This window comes from Sus scrofa, chromosome 9, assembly GCF_054392235.1.
Source record: "Sus scrofa isolate SSC_HxYL_T2T_F1_AM1 chromosome 9, Sscrofa_HxYL_maternal_Yorkshire_Landrace_v2.0, whole genome shotgun sequence".
NCBI classification, from domain to species: domain Eukaryota; kingdom Metazoa; phylum Chordata; class Mammalia; order Artiodactyla; family Suidae; genus Sus; species Sus scrofa.
Genome location: NC_139391.1, coordinates 46260767 through 46283384, shown reverse-complemented (window position 1 = coordinate 46283384; position 22618 = coordinate 46260767). Strand labels below are relative to the sequence as shown.

Below are 22618 nucleotides of genomic sequence, written 5' to 3'. Positions count from 1 at the left end.
CTAGGAGCAGCGGATTGGCTGCTGCATCCCCGTTCCCATCTCATGCTCTGCCTTTGTCCTCTTGCAGGCCCCCAAAGTGCCACCCACCCCAGAGCCGCTACCCCTGAGCACGCCGTCAGCAGGCACCCCTCAGTCCCAGCCGCCTCCACTGCCACCACCGCCACCCCCAGCCCCCGGCAGCGCCCCTCCTGCACTGCCTTCTGAGGGGCCTCCTGAGGACACCAACCAGGACCTGACACCCAACTCAGTGGGAGCTGCCAGCACGGGCGGTGGGACTGGGGGTACCCACCCTAACACCCCTACAGCTTCCACCACCACCAATCCGCTGCCTCCTGGAGGAGACCCCAGCAGTGCCCCTGGCCCTGCCCTGCTGGGGGAGGCCCCCCCTGGAAATGGGCAGCGGAGCCTGGTGGGCTCTGAGGGCCTGTCCAAGGAGCAGCTGGAGCACCGGGAGCGTTCCCTCCAGACACTTCGAGACATTGAGCGGCTGTTGCTCCGCAGTGGGGAGGCCGAGCCCTTCCTCAAGGGGCCCCCTGGAGGAGCAGGCGAGGGGGGACCACCAGCACAGGCCCCTCCTGCCCCACAGCAGCCCCCCACGGCCCCACCCAGTGGGCTGAAGAAGTACGAGGAGCCCTTGCAGTCCATGATTTCACAGACACAGAGCCTCGGGGGCCCCCCGCTGGAGCATGAAGTGCCTGGGCACCCCCCGGGCGGGGACATGGGGCAGCAGATGAACATGATGATGCAGAGGCTGGGCCAGGACAGCCTGACGCCTGAGCAGGTGGCCTGGCGCAAGCTGCAGGAGGAGTACTACGAGGAGAAACGGCGGAAGGAGGAGCAGATCGGGCTGCATGGGGGCCGCCCGCTTCAGGACATGATGGGCATGGGGGGCATGATGGTGAGGGGGCCACCGCCCCCCTACCACAGCAAGCCCGGGGATCAGTGGCCCCCCGGAATGGGTGCCCAGCTGCGGGGGCCCATGGATGTCCAAGATCCCATGCAGCTCCGGGGCGGACCCCCCTTCCCTGGCCCCCGTTTCCCGGGCAACCAGATGCAACGGGTGCCTGGGTTTGGGGGCATGCAGGGTATGCCCATGGAGGTGCCCATGAATGCCATGCAGAGGCCTGTGAGGCCGGGTATGGGCTGGACGGAAGACTTGCCCCCCATGGGGGGGCCTGGCAATTTTGCCCAGAACGCTGTGCCCTACCCAGGCGGGCAGGGCGAAGCTGAGCGATTTATGACCCCGCGGGTTCGTGAGGAGCTGCTGCGGCAGCAGATGGAGAAGCGGTCGATGGGCATGCAACGCCCCCTGGGCATGGCTGGCAGCGGCATGGGGCAGGGCATGGAGGTGGAGCGGATGATGCAGGCGCACCGGCAGATGGATCCGGCCATGTTCCCCGGACAGATGGCTGGCGGCGAGGGCCTGGCGGGCACTCCCATGGGCATGGAGTTTAGTGGAGGCCGGGGCCTCCTGAGTCCCCCCATGGGGCAGTCTGGGCTGAGGGAGGTGGACCCACCCATGGGGCCGGGCAACCTCAACATGAACATGAATGTGAACATGAACATGAACATGAACCTGAACGTGCAGATGACCCCACAGCAGCAGATGCTGATGTCGCAGAAGATGCGGGGCCCCGGGGACATGATGGGGCCGCAGGGCCTCAGTCCTGAGGAGATGGCCCGAGTGCGGGCCCAGAACAGCAGTGGCATGATGGGCGGCCCGCAGAAGATGCTTATGCCCTCACAGTTTCCCAACCAGGGCCAGCAGGGATTCTCCGGGGGCCAGGGACCCTACCAAGCCATGCCCCAGGACATGGGCAGTACTCAAGACATGTTCAGCCCGGACCAGAGCACGATGCCCATGGGCAATGTGGGTACCACCCGGCTCAGCCACATGCCCTTGCCCCCTGCGTCCAATCCTCCTGGGTCTGTGCATTCAGCCCCAAACCGGGGCCTGGGCAGGCGGCCTTCAGACCTCACCATCAGTATTAATCAGATGGGCTCGCCGGGCATGGGCCACCTGAAGTCGCCCACCCTTAGCCAGGTACACTCACCCCTGGTCACCTCTCCCTCCGCCAACCTCAAGTCACCCCAGACGCCCTCACAGATGGTGCCCTTGCCTTCGGCCAACCCACCAGGACCTCTCAAGTCGCCCCAGGTCCTCAGCTCCTCCCTCAGCGTCCGTTCGCCCACCGGCTCGCCCAGCAGGCTCAAGTCTCCCTCCATGGCGGTGCCTTCTCCGGGCTGGGTCGCCTCGCCCAAGACAGCCATGCCCAGCCCTGGGGTCCCCCAGAACAAGCAGCCGCCTCTGAACATGAACTCTTCCACCACCCTGGGCAACATGGAACAGGGTGAGTCAACTGGGCCGGGCTAGCGGGCCCTGGACTCTGGCATTGGGAGCCTCCCAGGTGGGTGTGTTCACGCTGGGCCGGGGGAGTGAGGTGAGGCATCCGTGCTGGGACCCAGAGGTGGACGGCTCTGCCTGTGGGGCAGGTGTTGGCCGCTGTGTGTGAGCTTTCCCAGGGAGCACTGTGTTAACTTTGCAGGCATTTCGAGGGGCTCAAAATGGGATCTCCCCACCGCTTGAGGCCCCGAGGCTGCAGGCATTGCTTGGAGACGGGTGGGCTGTAGTGACGACGGGCGGGATCTGTGTTGAGTGGCACATCTGTGCCTGGAGGAGACAGGTGGCGATTTGGGAGCTGACCTCTTCCTAAACCCCCAGTGTGAGCAGCCAAATTCATCTTCCCCTCCCCAGTCACCCCCTGCTCTTTCTGTCTCCCCGCTTCTGTAGGTGCCCTCCCGCCTAGCGGCCCCCGGAGCAGCTCCTCAGCGCCTCCCACCAACCCTCCCAGCGGCCTCATGAACCCCAGCCTGCCATTCACTTCCTCCCCAGACCCCACGCCTTCCCAGAACCCCCTGTCACTGATGATGTCCCAGATGTCCAAGTACGCCATGCCCAGCTCCACCCCGCTCTACCACAATGCCATCAAGACCATCGCCACCTCAGACGACGAGCTGCTGCCCGACCGGCCCCTGCTACCCCCGCCACCACCACCGCAGGGCTCTGGGCCAGGTGCGAGGACAGGAAGGGGGCCACAGGGAGAAGAGCTGATGTGGGCCCTGGGAATGGGAAGAGCTGCCATGGTCAGCAGTCGCCCCTGTGGTCATGCTGGCCTTTCTGTGCTTCCAGAGGGCCCTGGGAGTGGGGGTGTCATGTACGGGGACAGAGCTCCTGCTGGCCTCGTTCAGGGAAACCAAGCCCGGAGTGCTGGAGTGGTCTCTCCAACCTCTAATGATGCGTCCCTGGCAAACTGGGCCAGAGCTTGGGTCTCTTGGCTTCTAACGAAATGCCTCGAGTCCCTTCCCTCACAGCTAGGGCAGGCCCCCGGGGGGAAAGCCCTCACTCCTGGCACCAGCCTGGCTGGGCAGTGGGCAAGGACTGAGTTCTGCACCCTCCCTCAGCCGGGTGCCCGTGGTTCCTGATCCCCCTTTCTCTTTTCCCCCCCCGCAGGGATCAGCAATAACCAGCCCAACCAGATGCACCTGAACTCAGCTGCGGCCCAGAGCCCCATGGGCATGAACCTGCCAGGCCAGCAGCCCCTGTCCCATGAGCCCCCACCTACCATGCTGCCCTCCCCCACCCCTCTGGGCTCCAACATTCCACTGCACCCCAGTGCACAGGGGACAGGAGGGCCCCCTCAAAACTCGCTGATGATGGCTCCAGGGGGCCCCGACTCCCTGAATGCCCCCTGCGGCCCTGTGCCCAGCTCCTCCCAGATGATGCCGTTCCCCCCTCGGCTGCAGCAGCCCCACGGTGCCATGGCCCCCAGTGGGGGCGGGGGCGGGGGACCTGGCCTGCAGCAGCACTACCCTTCTGGCATGCCCCTGCCCCCAGAGGACCTGCCCAGCCAGCCACCAGGCCCCATGCCCCCCCAGCAGCACCTGATGGGCAAAAGCATGGCCGGGCGCATGGGCGACGCATACCCCCCGGGCGTGCTCCCCGGGGTGGCATCAGTGCTGAACGACCCCGAGCTGAGTGAGGTCATCCGGCCCACCCCGACGGGGATCCCCGAGTTCGACTTGTCCAGGATCATCCCCTCGGAGAAGCCAAGCAGCACCCTCCAGTACTTCCCCAAGAGCGAGAACCAGCCCCCCAAGGCCCAGCCCCCCAATCTGCATCTCATGAACCTGCAGAACATGATGGCGGAGCAGACCCCCTCCCGGCCCCCCAACCTCCCGGGCCAGCAGGGCGTCCAGCGGGGGCTCAACATGTCCTTGTGCCACCCCGGACAGATGTCCTTGCTGGGCAGGACAGGTGTGCCCCCACAGCAGGGCATGGTGCCCCACGGCCTGCACCAGGGGGTCATGTCCCCTCCTCAAGGCCTTATGACCCAGCAGAATTTCATGCTGATGAAGCAGCGGGGCGTGGCAGGGGAGGTCTACAGCCAGCCCCCCCACATGCTCTCCCCCCAGGGCTCCCTCATGGGCCCCCCGCCCCAGCAGAACCTCATGGTGTCCCACCCCCTGCGGCAGCGCAGCGTGTCTCTGGACAGCCAGATGGGCTACCTCCCGGCGCCGGGCGGCATGGCCAACCTGCCCTTCTAGCGGTCCCTGTAGAGGCTGGGACTGGGGCTGGGGCTGGGGCGGTATTGCAAATATGATAACCTTCGAAAAATTTCTTCCCCTCCAGTGTTGGGATGGCCTGGGTCAAGGGGTGGGGTGGAGGGGGTGGGAGGGGGCTTGTGTGGGAGTGGCATTTGTGGAAACCAGATGTGCTGGCAGCTTAGGGGGAAGTGGCAGAGTGGGGTGGGGGATTTGGGATGGCATTTGGTTCCATTTCGGCCACCAGGGCTGCCCCTCCCCGACTCCTCCCAAGTCCTATGAGCCTCAATTTCCCCTCTTTCTCTGCACCCACCCTCTTTGGCTTTGCTTTCGGAGTCCTTGGTGGGGAGCGGAAGGAGCAAGGTCCCCAGTGTCCCTCTCCTTGCCGCTGTCTCCTGGAGCTTCACTTTGTTCCTTTTAGTTTCTCTGTGGTCCCCCCCCCCCCGCCCCCGCTTCTCCTTCTGTCCTCTCCTGCCTCGGTTTCTCTCCCTGCTGGTGTGGCTGACCCCCTCTCCCACCCCATCCTGCAGGCGGCTGGCCAGGTGGGCAGGTGCCAGCCGTAGCTGTAAATAGAGCGCTGCGCTTTTGTGCCGGTTTGTGCGTGTGCTGTATTTCTGTGTTTTGATAGAAGTCACACAAGAAAAGGATAAAAGAAACCCTTCCCCCCCCTTCTTCAAATGACTGCCCCTTCCATTCCCCTGGCCCCAGGGGCACGCAGTCCGGCACACCTATCCACTGTGGCAGTGTCTCTGGGTCCCTAAAGGATACCATTCCGGTCCCCAACCCTGATGGTGAAATGACATAGCTACCCCACACCTAAACTGAGGTCAGACCACCTAGGCTTCCACCTGGTGAGCCCCAGCAGGGCTGAGACCCCCAGGGCGGCAGCCTGTCTGCTGCTGAGTGATTCAGGAGAACGCGTGCACATGCACACGTGTTTGCCCCACACAGGTGACACGGGGCCCTGGCTTCCCAGCTGTGGATGTCTGGTGTCCCCTGCTGCTACATCTTAGCCAGAACTTGAAGTCCTTGGTCCCCAGTCTGGGATGAAGGAAAGGAGGATGAGGCGGAGGCTGTGTGGCCCCCTTATGTGGAGCCACGGAGGAGTGGCCCCCGGTGGCACGGGGCCCCTGGCGGTCCTGTGCCTGCTGCAGTGGCCCTGGATCAGGTGGCCCTCCGGCCCCTGACTCTTCCAGAGGCTGCCACCTACTTCTCACCAAAAGAGGAAGGAAAAGGGTTTGGCCAAGTCAGCCTGTCTCCCTCCCGCCTCCCCTCCGCTGAGGATGGAGTGGAGCAAGTGTTAGACGCGGAGCAGGGGAGCACCCTCCCGCTTCTCTGCCTGTCCCATCACTGGCAAGGTCCCTCTGCCCAGAGCTCAGGGCTCTGTGCCCCCCTCCCGCCCCCCCGCCAGGCGCAGCCACTGCCTTCCCCTCAGCCCCCAGCTCTTTCCCATAAAGCTCCCCAGCTGCTTCTGGTCAGAGCTGAAGCCATACACAATTGGGTGTTTCGCCCTCTTGGCCCCAGGAGTAAAACACTTCTCCTTTTCTCACTTCCTTTCCTGCCTTGTGAGGTGGCAGGGCAGTTCCCTGGCTGAGGCCTTCCGTACCCCCGCCTCCAGGGCCAAGGGCCATTTCTCCACTAGGTGTCTTCTGCCGTGGCCCATCCCCAGCCTCCCTGACCTGAGGGCCTGGTCTCCCATTGGCAGCTGTGATACAAAGGGAATTTGTCCCCACTTCACCCAGTCTGGTGCTGTCCTCAGTCCACTGTCAGCCAGGTCAGGCGCTTCCTCTGGGGCTGGTCGCAGGCTTCTGCCTCCCCCAGCCCCTCCCGAGGGCTGGGGCCAGGCCTCTTATGTTCAGAGGCCACCTGCCCTCCATCCCACCAGACACTTTCCTGCCCCGTCTCAACCTGGGCCCCGCGCCCGTGAGCCCCCCCACCCCGACCCAAGATTCTCCAAACTGACTCTAAGTGTTTCCTGCCCAGAGGAGAGAGGGGTCCGACTGCAAAGGGCCAGATGCCCTCCCCTCCCCCCTCTCTTCCCACCTCTGCCACCAGACTAGCTTTCCAAGGTGAACTCCACAGGCCAGCCGACTTCCCTCCATCCATGGCCACACCCCCAGCCATTTTGTACCATTATATAAATATATATATATAAATATAAATATATAAATACAATATGTGAAGACATCTTCTTGGTTTTTATTTTGAAACAATTTTTAGGCTTGTTCCGGGGGTCTCTGTGCTGCCTGTACTGTATTGACCTGTTTTATAGGTGCCTTTTTATTAAAAAGAGAAAATTAAAAATCCAGCTTCTTGCTTTCTTGCTTTGGTGTCTGGCTTCTCCACAGCCCAGCTTACTCTTGGATGCTGGGAGGGAAAGGGAGCCCCAGGGCTTCCCCACTGTTCCAGGGTGAAGACAGGCCCCCAGGTCCCAGCTCTGGCCCCGGGGGCCTTCTAGGGAGCTTGGCTGACAGGCTTGAAGGGACTGGGCACCTGATGGGTGCCCTCAGCAAGTGCAGGGGTCCCTGAAGTCCCCCTCTGGCCAGACCAGAGGCTGGGGAGGAGGGGAGGGAGAGCCCTCCCCAGGCAGGGGGCAGGCTCAGCGGGCGCGGAGCAGCTTCCTCTGGTTCCATCTGAGTAGTACCCTCTCAGGCAGGGCCCGGCTTCCTGGAGCCTGGGGACTTCCCTGCCCAGGCCTGCTTGTCACATTGCCCAGCCCAAGGGGAGGCTGTGTGGCTCTTGTGGAAGCCCAGAGAGATGGCCTGGCCTGCAGGCGGGGGACTGAATGAGGTGACCCCAGGGCCCCCCCAGGGCCCCCCTCGGTCTGTCTCTCTCCTCGAGGATCTCCATTTCTGCTCTGACTCTTGGCTAAGTGCTCCCTCTGCTGTGGTTGGATCCTTTCTAGGGCTCTAAGAGTTTTGGGGGATGCGGGCAAGGAGGAATGAATCTGCCTCCTTCCCCATCTGTGCCCAGAGCCACCAGGGCCCTGGACCCTGCAGCCCTGGCCCGCCCTGGGAGCTCTCTGCCCCGGGCAGAGAAGATAGCTGGCTTCGGTTTATCCTGCTTCTCCTTGGAGCTGGGGGAGGAGCACGTTCCTTGCCTTTGCTGGGCTCCTCGCGGCTGGCCTTGGTCTTCCCTGGGATGCTGGCTGGTCCCTGAGGGCGCCTAGAGTCTGCCCGCAGTCTACAGACCTCCAGGGCCCAGTGCCGTGGGGCTGGGCCCAGTGCCATTTCAGTCAGAGCCAGGGGCAGCTACCGGGACTGGGTCCGTCTGAGCTTCCTGCTTCCTGCTGGGCTGGGGGCCTGGAAGAATGTCTGTGCTTATTAGGCACTGAGATGGATGAAGGCCACACGCTGCTGCCAGTTGGCCTTTCCTCAGCCTTAACCTCCATCCATGCCCTGGTGCTCAGCTTCTAGCTTCTTTTGGCAGGAGAGGTGGGTGGTTGTGGAGGTAGGTGGTCTGTAAGACGATGGAGTATATTCTGGAAGGGGAATGACTTTCCCTATTAGTAGGGGCAGATGTAAAAGTTGTTTCTTGAACTTTGGATGGTTAGGACGAGAGAAGGTGAGTGCGGTCCTCCCGGCCGAGGCGACGCAGACGGGCGCTGGTATCCTTTGCTTTGCCTTTGGGCTGCTTTCCCCTCCCTGGACCCCAGCCTGGGCCCGGGGCTGGGAGAAGAGCTGGCAGGGATCTCCTGGAAAGAGGGGCTGGTTCCTCCAGCTGCCCCATGTGAGGACACTGGCCAGGTGAGCTCTTAGGATCCCAGCTTCTGTCGGAAGGAGTTCCAGCATCACTGCCTGCTCCGAGGAAAGCAGAGACAAGGCGGCAGGGGTAGGGGGTTGGGCCCTAGAAGGTGGTGAGGGAGGTGGCGTTCTCTGACTCCGAGAGACTGCTCTTGCGCCAACTAGGGAAGATCTGGCAAAGGGAGGCAGGGCCGGCGCAGCCCAGCTTGGTCAGAAGCCGTGACAGGTCGCTGCGGAACTTCACGCCAGCGAATGTGTAGAGCATGGGATTGAGGCAGCAGTGGGCCAGGCCCAGGAACTCGCTTATGGTGATGGCCACGGAGAGATAGCCATTCAGCTCGCAGCTATTGCCCAAGGCTTTCAGCCTCGCCAGAGTGTCCAGGAAGATAACAATGTGGTAGGGTGACCAGCAGAGAAAGAAGACGCTGGTCACTAGGATGGCCACCCTGACCGCCTTCTGCCGCTGAGGGCGCCGCTGGGCCTGGCACAGCCTGTGCACCACCCCTACGTAACACCAGCTCATCACCAGCATTGGCAGCAGGAATCCTCCGATGTGGTAGAGAAAGCGGGAGGTGAACCAGGCATTGGTCTCCGCTTGGTTCTCTTGGGAGAAGGTGCATCGCGGCTGAGAGTCGTTGTGAAAGGGCTGGCTGACCTTGGCGAAGAGGATCTCTGGCAAGGTGAAGAAGAAGCCGGCCAGCCAGATGGTTGCACAGGTGATATGGATGGAGAGGAGGCGGCGGTGGCGGTAGGCGTGGACAGCGTGGACGATGGCCAGGTAGCGGTCCACAGCGATGCAGGCCAGGAGCAGGCTGCTGCAGTAGAAGTTGATCTTGTGCAGGGCTATCACAGTCTTGCAGAGGAAGTTGCCCAGGACCCAGCCCACGGAGCCCTCGGCCACAGCAAAGGGCAGGATGAAGACCAGCAGGAGGTCGGCCACCGCCAGGTGGAACAGGAAGGTCTCGGTGGAGCTGCGTGTTTGCCGGTGCCGCTCCAGAATCACCAGCACCAGGATGTTGCCCAGCATACCCAGGAGGAAGATGAGGCCATAGGCCACGGGCATGAACACGGCCTTGAAGGAGGTCAGCAGGGGCCCCTCAGCTGTGGAGCAGAGATGATTTTCCATCTTGGGGGTCTCTGTGCTGTCATTGTAGCCTAATTCCATGTACTGCAAAGGCAAGAAAACAGAAGGGCGGGGAACTGAGAACCCATCTTTCCTCTCTGGGGGCGGGTGGGGGGGAGACTCTGACACCCTTGTAATTTTATCCTTCCCCTCCAGATAAAATTAGGAGTGTCCCTGTGCTCCCAGTCTGCTCAGTGACCAGATCCCAGTTGCCCTGTATTTTCCTTGAACCAATCACTTTGCCTTTTCCAGTTTCAGTTTTCTGAAACAGGGACTAATCCCTCACAGTGTGGTGACAAAGATGAAAGGCAATATATGCTGTGGACTGTGGTCCATAAACTCTGAAGAGCTGTGAACCTCCAAGTATTTCGAGTTTGTGAATCCTCAGCTATGGAAGGCTGTAGGCTCAGGGGCTGGAATCAGGACTTGAACTTGGGGAAATGATCCGGTTGGGACAAGGAACCATCTGTTCCAATTCTGAACAGCAGAGAGGGCACTAAACCTAGGACCCTGCTGAAGGGGTGGATGCTGAAGTGGCCTGCTGGCTTCCTCTTGATCAGCCCCCCTCTTCCTGACGTCATTACAACTGAAATTGTAGTAATCGCCTCTTGTTGGGTTTAATCTGCACAACAGGCTCAAGGTATGTCATATTCCTGTTTCACTCATATGTCTTGCTAAAGATCACATCCGCTTGGACCCACGATGATGGAACTTCAGAGCCGATATGCTCACCCTACTCAGCTGCCCGGGCGTCCCCGCCTGCTACTCCCCATCACCAGCACATTCCGCTCCCTTCTCTGCCCACAGCAAGGCGAGCTTCAGAAGCAAAAAGCCCAGAGGCAGAGGAGAGAGGCAGAAGGAAGTGAGGGAGGCGTGGGGATACCCGGGTGTCGGGTGTCGGGGGGAGGGTCCCTAGTGAAGGGGATGTGCCCACTCTGTGTCCGGAAGCTCCCTCCTCCCCCGCCTCCTCCTCCCCCCTCCCCCCAGCACTCAGGTTGTTTACCCGGCAAACCGCAAAGGAAGACAGCGTGCCTGTTTTCATACCTTTCACTCACAGCTGTCCCCCTGCACCTGCTCCTCCTCACTTCCCAGCCCTGTTCTTCCCACCCCTCCCCTAACCAGACCCCTCCCCACGGCATTGCAAAACCAATTGTAACTGACTTTTGTGGGCTCAAAAAGACTCTTCTATAAATGAGGAGCCCTAGGGAGAGAGAGGATGGGTGAGGTTACTTGGCACCCAGGTGCTGGGTGACCTCATGCTGCCCTCCTTCCTGGACATTAAGGGTCCCACACCAGCAGGGTGTGGTTGCATTGCTACCCAAGGGCCCCCAATTGTGGGTCATACACTCACTCTCAATATTGGGAAGACCCATTCCCCCACGTGGGTCTTTCCTTCTGGTCCCCGGAGGTGTGGATGCTGATATGGCCTGCTGGCTTCCCCCTCTGGGAGAAGGGGGTTGGAGGGATGGATGCATTGTGCAATGGCAGAGCCATAGGCTCACCTTGACCCCAGCATCCCCCTGCCATTGCCCCCGTCCAGCCCTTCTTCACCCCTGGCTCAGGACTACTGTCTCTCCATCCTCGCCAGCTTCTCCACTCCCGTCTGTCTCCTCCACAGAGGACAGGATGAGTTTTCCAATCCACACATCCTATCACATCAGTGTCCTGCTGAAGATCTTTTACCGGATCCCCGTTACCTATAAGCAGTGGTTTTCTTTTCTTTTCATCTTTTTTTTTTTTTTCTATTTCATATTCAGTAATTCAATAGCAAAGCCAATTGTAAGGGAAAGGCGTGTTTGTAATCAAATTCATCAGTAGAGGATTGGAGTAAGCCAACCTCAGCGCGTTCCCACAACAGGATACAATGCAGCGCTCAAAAAGAAATGAGGTTTATCTGCTTGTTCTCTTAGGGAGAGATTTTAACATACCTTGCTTAATTTCGGAATTAGTGGCGGGGCATCCCATTCAGCATGAATCCATGGATTTCTTTGCAGGTTTGACTGGGGCCGGGGTGGCGGATGGGGAGGGAGTCCCCCATTGCCCCTCCTCGCCTTTAAGCCAGGCACTCTTGTCTCAGGTGGTGATTTGTACCTAAGCTTTTGTTTAAGAAAATGGCTCTACTTTCAGGGTGAGGGAAAAGAAGGAACTTGCAGGGTGAGGTCTGAACTCCCCTACCGTACCTTTAAATTTTTGACCTTTCAGGCTTTCCCGTTGTGGCTCAGTGAAACGAATCTGACCAGCATCCATGAGGACACAGGTTCAATCCCTGGCCTCACTCAGTGGGTTAAGGATCCAGTGTTGCTGTGAGCTGTGGTATAGGCCGACGGCTACTGCTCTGATTCAACCCCTAGCCTAGGAACCTCCATATGCTGCGGGTGCGACCCTAAAAAATTTTTTTTTGACCTTTCAAACCTTACTTTTACCTTATCACTTCATCCCTATCCTTCAGATCCATCATTCTAGTGGCTGCCGGCCCCCAACACCCCGCTTCATCCCTGTCTCTAAAACTCTTTCTTTCCTTCCCAGCTTTGCCTCATCCCATGCATCCTTCGAGGCCCCATTCAGTCCCACCTTCCTGCGGCCTTCCGAGCTCTTCTACTTGGACTTTCGCGCTCTCTTCTTCCACCACGTGTGCCTTTTCTACAGCTCTAGGGGTTGGCATAGCCATTGCCTCACTAAATGGTGAACTCCCAGGGGCCAGCCTGCTGCGTCCCCCTCACAAGCGGCCATGTGTTTTACACCTGCTGGACATGCAGCTGATGTGTGCTGAACTGACTGAAGAGCAGTTTTCCACAGAAGCCCAGGGGCCCTTGTATCCTGGGACTTTAGGCAAGTTCCTTCCTGTGCCTCCGCAGAGACACAGATGTGCCTCCTCCCAAGCTCTTGACGGCCTAGAGCCAGGCTTGGGTTCTCTCTCCATCCTGGGAGCTATTTTCAGTATCGTCATTGACTACAACCATTTGACTCACCCTGGGATTTAGCAGGAGTTAAAGGGGAAAGCAGCAAGATGAGCTGTCTTCATGCAGAGCAAAGCAATTCAGACAGAAGAAGAGATGCAGGGCTTGGTGCAGACGGCAGGGCTGGACTCCATGCACCACATGGTGGGAGCCTGGCTGTCCCACTGCCTAGGGGAGGGTTTCGGTGCAGCCAATCTGTCTGGCCAAAGAGGCCATTTATGAGACCCATTCGGTCCTACCCTCTAAAGCATCCAGGTTGATTGGTTTGTTGGTCATTTAAAGTCAACCCAGAGAGATATGTCCCCAGGACCCCAGAGCCCCCATCTCCTGAGAACCCAGGTTTAGAGGAGGGTTGGGCTTGGGGACTGTCTCTTCCTTCTCCCCAGGAGGTATTTGTTTGGCAGAGTGCTGGGGCAGAGAGGAGAGGATGGGAGGAAGCTGGTTTGAGGAGGGCTGAGAGATGGCGGTATGTCTCAGCAGGAGGTGTCAAACAGACATTTTGGGGGCTCGGGAGTGGCACGTGTTAAAGCCACTTCCCATACCCAGGGGACCCACCCCCCGACCCTTCTCCAGATCATGGACTGAGTAATCATGCAAGGTCAGCTCTGGCTCAGGAGAAGTTCGGCGTCAGGATTCCTGGATGCCGTGGGGAGCAGGGTGCAGAAGGGGGCCCTATGAGACCCCCACCCAGAGGGAGCAGAGTGTTGGTCACCTGGCCAAGCCCTTGCTCCTCCTTCGAAATGAGAAGCTGCCGGAACCCATGGCCCTCAGGCACACACGCACTCTGACGGCAGCGCGCTCCCTGTATAGACTTAGACACGTGCCAGGTGGGGCTGTGGCAGCACAAGCAGGTACCCAGTGGACAGTAGCCCAACAGAGGCCAGGGACCCAGGCCTCAAAGAAGGCAAGGAAACATGATGACTGGCATGCAGCTGAGCACAAAGCCAGGAATCTAGGTAGAAAATTGCTGTGAGCCTGGGGGAGGGGGCAGGAATAGGGGCTGGAACATTCTCTGTCCTGGTATGGAGATGCCAGCGGAAGGAAGGATGGGGGAAGAGCTCAAAGTGCATGGGAGGACAAAGGTTACCCTTCCTTCCCTCCCCCCCCACCCCTCCCTTCTCTCCATCCTCAGGAGCCACTCAAGGCCCCAGGCCCCTCCCTGGATAATTAAGGTCTCCAGGCCCATCTGACTTCTCCGAATAACGAGGTTGCCTCGCTGTCCTGCACTGCCCGGCGTGAGGCTGCACAAAGTTTGCTGGCTGGGGCTCTGTGGCAGCAGGTGGGGCAGAGAGGGTGCAGGACACGCTTCAGGGGTCTGTCCTGGATCGGCTCCTCTTTTACACACTCAGCCCTGTCTTGGATGATGCTCTCAGACAAGGCAGAGTTCTCCACAACCTGGAACTACAGGCCCAAACCGACCAGATGGAATCGATAAAGAAAAATCTAGGCGTTCCCGCCGTGGTGCAGAGGAAATGAATCTGACTAGGAACCATCAGGTTGTGGGTTCGATCCCTGGCCTTGCTCATGGCATTGCCGTGAGCTGTGGTGTGGGTTGTAGACGCGGCTCAGATCTGGTGTTGCTGTGGCATAGGCCAGTGTCTACAGCTCCGATTCGACCCCTAGCCTGGGAACCTCCATGTGCCGTGGGAGCGGCCCTAGAAAAGACAAAAAAAAAAAAAAAGAAAGAAAGAAAGAAAGAAAGAAAATTCTAGAGCCTAGATTCGAGTTTGAGACTTCAACTCTCCAGGGACAGGTTAGGGAAGACCTGACTGAACTGTTGATGAGAAAAAACCCAAGACTTTGTTGACTGCAAGCTTCAGATGAGTCAACAGGGTGAGGTGGCTGCCAAGAGGGCTCAGTTACCTTATCTAGGTGAACAGAAACCCGTAGGTGGGCAGCTGCCACCAACCCAATTTGTGTGGTCTGGACAAGGGTGACCAGTTGTTAAGGGGTCTGGAAATCCCCACCCTGGCAGGATTTTGTTCCAGAGTATGGTTGTGGGCGACAGGGTCCAGGGAAGAGAAGCCTTAAGTCCAGGAGAGGTGGCTTCCTCCAGGACTGGGAGGAGGCCCCTCGGTGAGAGGGCAGGATGAGTTTATTGCGTGAGGGCCTAGAGGGCATGGCCAGGAGGAATGCGCAGGGGCAGAGATGGGGGTGTTTCAGTCAAAGGAGAAAGACCCTTCTAACAGGCAGAACAGTCCAACAATGGGTGGGGGCCCTTGGGAGGAAGAGGGACGCTTGAGGCCAGGTGTGTGGGAGGGAATTCCTGCCCTGGAAAGGAGGCCGGGCCCTGCTCTCCGATGCTCCTCCGCTTCACATCCCCAGACGCTCTGACTCTCGGGCTGTCATGCCCTGCCCTGGGGCTGAGCTGCTTCTCAGCATCATCTGCATCTAGCTCAGCACTTGGGTGAGAGCCGTCAGCTTCCCCAGGCTGTCTGTCCTGCAGGAATGGCCCCGCCTGACCTTGTTTCTCAGCCCCCAGCAGGGGGGTGGGGCTGCTGCGTGCTTGGCTCATCCAGGCCGAACCCTGGGGCTCCAGAGGCCTGAGTCATACTGGCTGCGGGAGGCGTCTGCACACAGACAGGGTCATCTCTGGCTCTAGGGAGTACACACTGGCTCCATCTCCTTTTATGTCCCTGGTTGGATATTCCCAACCAAGGGTCAGGAGCTGTGCATGGAGCCGGCCAGGGTGCCTCGCGTTCCAGCTTTCAGTGGCTCGAAGGGCGAGGGGGTCTCGAGGAAGGAGACTGGGCTGAGGGATGAGGGCAGAGGTCCATCTTTTTTTTAAACATTTTTTGGTTTTTCCCACACCCATGGCATAGGGAAGATGTGAGAATCCCCAGTGACGACGGCAACCTTACGCCACAGCAGCACCCTGTGGCCATGTCAGCCCTTTAACCCAGATCCTTAACCCAGGTGCTGAGCTAGGGATTGAAACCAGGCCTCCCCGGTGACCCGAGCCGCTACAGCCGGATGCTTAACCCATTGTGCCACAGCAGGAACTCTCACTCTTCCTTTAGAAGTCCTGCCCTCCCTAAAGACCGTCTGAGGCTCCGGCTTCACATCTCCCGCTTCTCCCAGCCCCGTCCTTCAAGAGCGAGCCCACCAGCCTCCTCCTCCATCTCCACTCAAGGGACTTGACCGTCAGGAACATGGTTCTACTCTGGCTGTGATTCTGAAGGGATACTTTAATCTACCCCTACCTCTGACTGAGTCTTTAGGTTTAAGGGGTTTCCCTATTCGGTACTTCAAATAAACCTGGATTTGGGAGACAGAGCCAGAGAGTCCAAGGGGCAGATGTGCCCCAAGTTCTTGAAATCGCCTCCTGGATCAGTACTGCTCTGAAGTATTTTGTCCCATCCTTCCTGAAAGAAGACCCATTCTTGTGTCCTGACCCCTCAGTGCCAAACCCGCGGCCACTTTTCCTGCCATTCTGCCAGAGGAGTGGACTGGCCACAGCCTGTGTCCTCACTGAGGGCAAGAATTCCTGATGGACACTGTGGTCTCTGTGCCTGAGCCCAGATTTGCCCCGACGCCTGCCCTCCCCAGGCCAGCCCTGGGTCTCTCCTTCATCTCTGACCCCTCCAATACCCCCCAGCCGTGGCCCCTTCCCCCCGGGCTTCCTCTGGGACTTTTGATCTGCTCTGGGAGGGGGTTATCCTCCCCTCCCCCAAGGTAAACCCCAGAAACAGCCTGAGCTAGTTTTGGTTCCTCTTCTTTACACCTCCTTGATGAAAGGGGACGGCACATGTGAATGGCCTTTGCAGCCCGGGATGCTCTGATCACACTGAAGTCATAGTATGTGGGGGGTCATCCCTGTGGAGGGGTCAGGGGAAGCCAGGCCTTGGGGCTGGACCAGCTTCGCCCTGCTCTATGGCAGCGTCCCCTCTTGGCTGGGCTGCAGGGTGCGGCTGGAGGTATTGCTTAGGACTGGCCCCGGCAGGGGCCCTAGCCCCTAGTTCCAGGCTTTCACACCCAGGTTCCGGTGGACAGAGGCTTTTCCAGGCCTCCCCAGCAGGAAGGCTCCCTGGCATGCTGATTCAGGGAACTGGCTCCTTGTTTCTGGTACCTAGCCATCTAGATTTTTTGGTTCTTGTTCTATTCATGGAGATGAGCAAAACCCATCTCAAGCAAATGGACATTTAAAACCGTTGCTCTTAGAATGCAAGGGGAGGAAGGGAGGCCAGGATACCTCACACTTGGCTCATGGCCCAGAGCCCCCAGCTCTTAACCCAGTGTTGGTGTCTAGAACCAAGTGTTCTAGGCAAGCGAACTGCTACGTGGTTTGAACAAGGAGAGCGAGGAGAATAGGAAGCAAAAGAACAGAGACTAATTCCAGAGAGAAATGGTGAGCTGAGACCCTCAGCAGAGCTGCACTGATCAGTCCATGCGTCATGAGAAGCTCCTGTATACAAGATCCTCTGCTGCCCTGGCATCCCAGGGCCCCTGTGCCATGAGATGCTGCCCGGCAGACCGTCAAAACTGCTCGAGGTCCAGGCGTGAGTGGGTGGGGGTGGTGGGAGAGGGTCTACTGAGGGGGGCAACAGCCCTAGAGAAAGAGAGTACAGGAGGTGAGCGAAGGCGAGGTGAGGTACCGGGAGCTGGCTGAAGAGGAGCTCCAGGGCTCGGCTGGTGCTAGGTCTCCTGGTGCCTCCAGACCCTGATGGAGGGGTGCCAGCATGCTGGGGTGCCTGGCCTGAGACCACTCATTTGAGTATGACATCCAGCGAGTCACCGTGACTCTCTCCCTGGCCTCAGATTTTCCTTGGTATATGGGACATGGCCCGCTGTCCCCCTGCCCCTGCTAGCCCCACTGGCTGTCTCTAGTAGGTCATGTGTGGAGTGAGGTGTGCAGTTAGAGGAACTCTTGAGGTTTCTCAGAATCCAGAACCAGCCAGGTCTTGAGTTGGTTCCTGTGATAGCCAACTGGGTCAGGGCTCGTGGTCAGCTTGAAGCTGGGGGCAGGGAAAGATACCCAGTAACCTAACCAGGTGAGGCCAGGGGCCAGGACTGGGGGCCAGGGTGGAGGCACAACGCCTTGTCAGGCTGTGGGGCTTTAGTCTGATTAGACTCAGGGCCGGATTTCTGTGAGTGCGACCAGTCCCGTCACGCAGCGTCCTCCACCTCGAAGAGCCCAGTGCTGGGGTCAGGTGCTTGGTTGTTGCTCTCTTGAAATTCTTAATAGGGAACCTGCATGTTCATTTTGCTGTGGGTCCCACCAATGAGGCAGCAGATCTGATCAGACTGACGGGTCTGGCGCTCTGCTTTTAACAGCGGATTGGATCCGAGAGGCCAGACTTTGGGGAATTTGCTTTGCCTCCCACCTCCCCATGTTCGACTTATACTTCTGAGCCTTGGGATCTTGGCAAGTGAGATCCAAGCAAGTCTGGGAACACGGTGGGAGAAGTTACAGTGTAGACTCCAGCCAGGGAGTCAGGGACCAGAGGGCGAGGTTAGGGTCCGGAGAGCAGGTGGGTATAGGAGAGACCTATATCCTTGGGTTTGGATCCTTCGTGATCTAGCCTAGAATGCGGCTCAGAGAGAAGCTCTCTCCCTAGAGGTACCCTTGGCCGTGGGGGGAAAGGAACCACAAAGAAGTTTCCAAAAGATTCTTACAAACGGTAGCCTGCTGCCCCCACACAGGACCCTCGGGTTTTTGGTTGAGGTGGTCTCTCTCTATATTTTTTGGGGACCCAGTGACAACCAAGTCAGCTGTGCTACTCTGCTTCCTTGGATGGGTGGCAGAGAATGATGCTGGGGACCATTTTCTTAGCCCACCCAAGAATACCTTGTCTCTAGAGAGCCCAGTCCCCCGAGGGAGGTCACACCATGCTCTAGGACCTTTCTAGGACAAACACAGAGTTCTTCCACCAGCTGATACCAGCCTGGCTCCCTGGCCTCCTGACCCCAGCCCATGGGCTCCTCTCTTGCTGACCACCTGGTCCCACACTGCCTCGGTTCAGCACATAATCATTGTCCAAGAGTGCGTACGTGGTTTCTTCTTGGCTAGCCCGTCAGCTGTTTGAGGGCCAAGACCAGGCTCTCAACTTCTCTATCCAAGTTACAATGTCATGCTGCAGTGATCGACTCATAAAGCAAGAGATGAATAAATATGCACTGGGCGACTCGCAACGCCAGCCTCCTGAGGTTGAGAAAAGCTCTAAAGCGCTTCCCCGTCTCCTCCTTATTCCAGCCCTAAGAGACGAGGGAGAGGGTTCCCATGGAAGAATGGGGAGGCAAAGTGACTTGTTCTAGGACACAGAGCAGGTCAGAGAGGAGGCAGGACCTGAACCCATCATTCCACCCCTCTCCAAAGGGTACTAAGGCAACGGCTCTACTTATCTGCTTCCTTCATGGAATGAGCAATCAAACTTTATAAGGCAAGCACCCAGGGGCCTGTCCAGACTCTGCCGATCCACAGCGGGAGGGGACTCTTGGGCCATCCCCTCCGCCTTGGGCCCTGGGCACAGGATATTTAGAATTCCAAGTAGGGCCTGGCCCAGGTGACCAGGAGCTATCTGTCCCTACTCACCAGGTTCTCCAGGTTGTAGTTCGTGAATTCCATGTCCAGGGTTAGGGGGTAGTTCATGGTTTGTAGCTGTCCGTCACCGGTCTGGCCAGTGCCTGATGTTGAGAGCTTCTCTGCCTGGTCCCTATAGAGAGGTGGCAGCCGTCAGCTGCAAATTTAAACAAATGAACTGCGCGCTGTCTCCTGGGGCTGCTTAGGACCCAGGGCCTGTCTCACAACTCATCACTTTTTTTTTTTTTTTCCACTGGGTCTTTTCTGTTTTTTTTTTTTTTTTTTGAAGAAAAAGGGAAAATCCCCACAGCATCAATGCTAGTCAAGCATTTCATCTTCTTTCCTGGCAGTAGTTGTCTCAAATGGGCTTGTGACAGGTTTGAAGGCACCCCTCGCTTCTCCTCCCTGTAGCTCCACCAGCCTCCTGCCAGGGAGGTGCACCTTGTAATCAAAACCACCACATGGGTAGGGGGCTTCGTGGGGAACTCCACCCAGAAAGGGAAGAGGAGGCGAGCTCTTCCAGGCCCTCTCCTCCAAGCTGCCTCCAAACCGACATCTTTCTCACCACGAGGGCCACCCAGCATCCAGGGTGCCCAGGACTGAAAGTCCCTTGTCCTGGGAAACCCCTCAGTTCCAGGCAGACTGGGACACCCTGCTTGCCTCCATCCTTTTACCCAAACAGGGGCCAGACCCCTTTCCTTCCCAGCTCAAGGTCAGAGGAGATAGGTTAGGAGTGTTCAAAGGGAGCAACCCTGAAGGATTACTGGAAGACAAAATGAAATTACCCAAATCACCCAGCGCAAAACATAGTCCCTGAAGAGTCATTTTCTGACTGAAAAAATCGTGAAGGAACTAGGTTTGCATGTAAATTATTAATATCACAGACGACCCAGCTAAACAGACGTTGACATGGGAGGACCCTGAGGCCCAGAGCAGGGGAGAGACCCACAGCCAACCAGCGGCAGGGCCGGGACTTGAACTCAAGCCTCCTGACTCCATATTCAGTGTTTCCTCTGCCCTCCAGGCTGCCACTCTTACAGGCTCACGGAAGCCTTTTCCTTTCCCTCCGCTCTGCCCTGCCCGTGGAACCTTACCTTTAAGAAGCTCTTTTGTAGATATCGATCAACTTGCCCTCCAAGCCTCATCTTCGTGCTTTTTCATCCAGGAGAGGTCCGCACTGATACAGAAACCATGCTGCACATGCCAAGGCACCCGCACAGGACGCGCGCCGCTCCTCTGCCCACTTCAGCCTCCATTTCCAGCCAAGCTGCCCTTCGTGGGACCCTGCCTTTCCTAGTGCCCTTCTTCTCCTCTGCCTCCTTAGGCGTCTTCCCCTTTTCTCCCTCTCATATCACCCCTAACAGATACATCTTTCTTAGGTTTCAACAACTCAAAGCGTTTCCAGCCTCTTTTTTACTGGCAAGAACTTTCTTTCCACTCTCTGCCTTTAGCAACAGCTGTCAAGGAGGAAGAATTTCGGGACACGGGGCCAGAGCTCTTTGCACTTCTGGTCCTGAAACCTTGAGGAGGAAGCTGCCCTGGTGTTTCCTGCGTACTCTCCATTCTTCCAGCCCCACCCACCCCAACATCCCTGCCCCTCCAACCCACGGATATATATGTATAGATATATAAAACTTAGCTTCTGCTGCTGTGAAAACACTGATCAAGAAGCGATACAGTATAGAAAGTCATGGAGAAATTGGACGGGAGCTTGGAAGATAAACCCTTCCATCCTCGTTCCCCCTCCCCCAACCCCAGCAAATGCAAGATTGTTGTTGCTCGCATTCTTGTTGCTACATCCTCATCTGATGGTCACCCAGTATTAGTCAAGCATCACCAAGACTAAAGCTTGTTTCTGGCAGGAGATCGTGTATTCACGCAGGATGACTTAATCCACCTGTTCTTTGACCTCTGGGTGATTTCAGTTAATGGTCTACATATAATCTGACCAGGACAAAATATGGGAAGATAGGAGTTTCCTTGTTCAAGGTTCCATCCTTATAAAACTACAATGAAAATGGTCTTTCCTACGGGCTCCCATTCTCCTTGACAGCAGGCCTAACAAAATTTCATTTCGATGGTTCTAGTCTGTCCCCTCAGGCTATCAAGGACAAGTTTCGGGATCCTGACTCAGTCCTCTGTTGACATGAGGCCAACTTAGAGAAGCCTGCTCCCCTTGGGTCTATCCAAGCCCTGCTGGAAAACATTGACAGAACAGTGCCAAAGACAGAACCCTGCTTCATGCCATTAGAGATCTACTATTCTCCAAGGTCAGGGAAAATTTCATGGAAGAAGGAGGACATGAGCTGGACAATGAAGGTTTGGGTAGCCTGACCAGATGTGCCTGGAGGCAAGGGTGCAAGGTAGGGGGCGTGGGAGACAGCGAGGACTGAATGACAAAATATGTGGAAAGAATTACTCAAGATATGGTGGGTGTGGTTTTGGTGGTGATGCTGCTGCTGATGTTGGGGGGCACAGCAGAAGGAAGAAGGAGGTGGCTGGAGTAGGCACTGAGGAATTGCTCTCGTGGCCTTCTCCTCTCTTATTCTTCCCACGGTTTTCCATTCCTCCTGATGTGCTGCAGGCCCAGAGAGGTGGTTGGGAGGAGGCTCGGGTGTGGCAGCAGGCTACAGCTATGGTTGCAGCTATGACACCATGGGCAGCGAGGCATCTGCTGGCTTCTCAGTAGCTGACCTGGGCATATTATGGAGAAGAGAGACCTGTGACTGTCACCTGAACGCCTTTCCAGTCCCTCAACTTCCTGGTGCTTCTTCCACTGTGGACCCATTCGGACAGCCCTTCCTGTCTCTGTAGAGGCTGGGATACACTGTAGGTTCCTAGGGCCCACTGGTCACACCAGCACTGACATTTCATGGTCAACTGGATTCGCCCTAAATAGGTAAATGCTTTCTGAGTTCTAAGGTTGCCTCAGAAGGTTCAGAGACTAATTAATTGCCTCTGGTAGAAGAGATGACCTTATGATCGTCAAACCCACAAAGCTAGGCAAGTCCCCCAGAGCAGAGAGGGCAACTCCTAGCCCAGGACTTGACTTGTGCTTTTTGGCTGCACCCAAGTCACGTGGAAGTTCTCAGGCCAGGAACTGAACCCGTGACACGGCAGCAACTGCAGCCACCGCAGGGACAATGTTGGATCCTTAACCAGCTGTGCTGCAACAGAATACCCCCTTGAATTTAAAAAAGAGATGGGAGTTCTCATCGTGGCTCAGTGGTTAACGAATCCAACTAGGAACCATGAGGTTGTGGGTTCGGTCCCTGGCCTTGCTCAGTGGGTTAAGGATCCGCCATTGCCGTGAGCTGTGGCGTAGGTTGCAGACACAGCTCAGATCACACATTGCTGTGGCTGTGGCTGTGGCATTGACTGGCGGCTATAGCTCCGATTAGACCCCTAGCCTGTGAACCGCTATATGCGGAGGGTATGGCCCTAGAAAAGACAAAAACATAAAATTAAAAAAAAAAAAAAGAAGAGATGGCAGGGGTTCCGTCTGTGTGTGACAGTCAGATGAGGGTGTCACTTCCGGATAAGGCCGCCCAAATGTTATTTCAATGTGCAACTTATTTATATTTCTTTTTGTGGGGTCACAATCCCCACCCACGGGCAGCCTACCCGAGGCAGAATTGTTTTCCAGGCTTCTCATCAAAGTGAACGCTGGGGA

At 57.6% G+C, this 22618-nt stretch overlaps 3 protein-coding genes across 9 annotated transcripts in view; 1 reads left to right on the top strand and 2 right to left on the bottom strand.

The window, feature by feature from the left end:
- The window catches only part of BCL9L (BCL9 like), a 28286-nt gene extending 21499 nt beyond the window's left edge, over window positions 1–6787 (top strand). For all 7 annotated transcript variants that reach the window (XM_013979457.3, XM_013979458.3, XM_013979459.3 and 4 more), the window contains 3 exons: window positions 68–2351; window positions 2792–3073; window positions 3512–6787. In XM_013979457.3, the coding sequence (XP_013834911.3) occupies window positions 68–2351; window positions 2792–3073; window positions 3512–4605 (3660 nt within the window). In that variant the 3' untranslated portion in view covers window positions 4606–6787. The remainder of the gene's footprint in view (window positions 1–67; window positions 2352–2791; window positions 3074–3511) is intronic.
- IL10RA (interleukin 10 receptor subunit alpha) overlaps window positions 1–22618 on the bottom strand; it is a 926736-nt gene that overhangs the window by 81591 nt on the left and 822527 nt on the right. The window lies entirely within an intron of this gene.
- CXCR5 (C-X-C motif chemokine receptor 5) lies at window positions 6780–19119 on the bottom strand. The gene is made up of 2 exons (XM_003129915.5): window positions 18958–19119; window positions 6780–9513 (listed from the first exon to the last, which is right to left on the bottom strand). Exons 1-2 carry the CDS (start codon window positions 19012–19014, stop codon window positions 8449–8451), a joined length of 1122 nt encoding a protein of 373 aa, XP_003129963.1. The 5' UTR covers window positions 19015–19119; the 3' UTR covers window positions 6780–8448.

Coding starts and splice junctions, on each gene's coding strand:
- CXCR5 (XM_003129915.5), bottom strand. CDS start 19,014: ATGAACTACCCCCTAACCCTGGACATGGAATTCACGAACTACAACCTG. Junction 9,514..18,957: donor ACTACAACCTGGAGAACCTG/GTGAGTAGGGAC, acceptor TTGCCTTTGCAG/TACATGGAATTAGGCTACAA.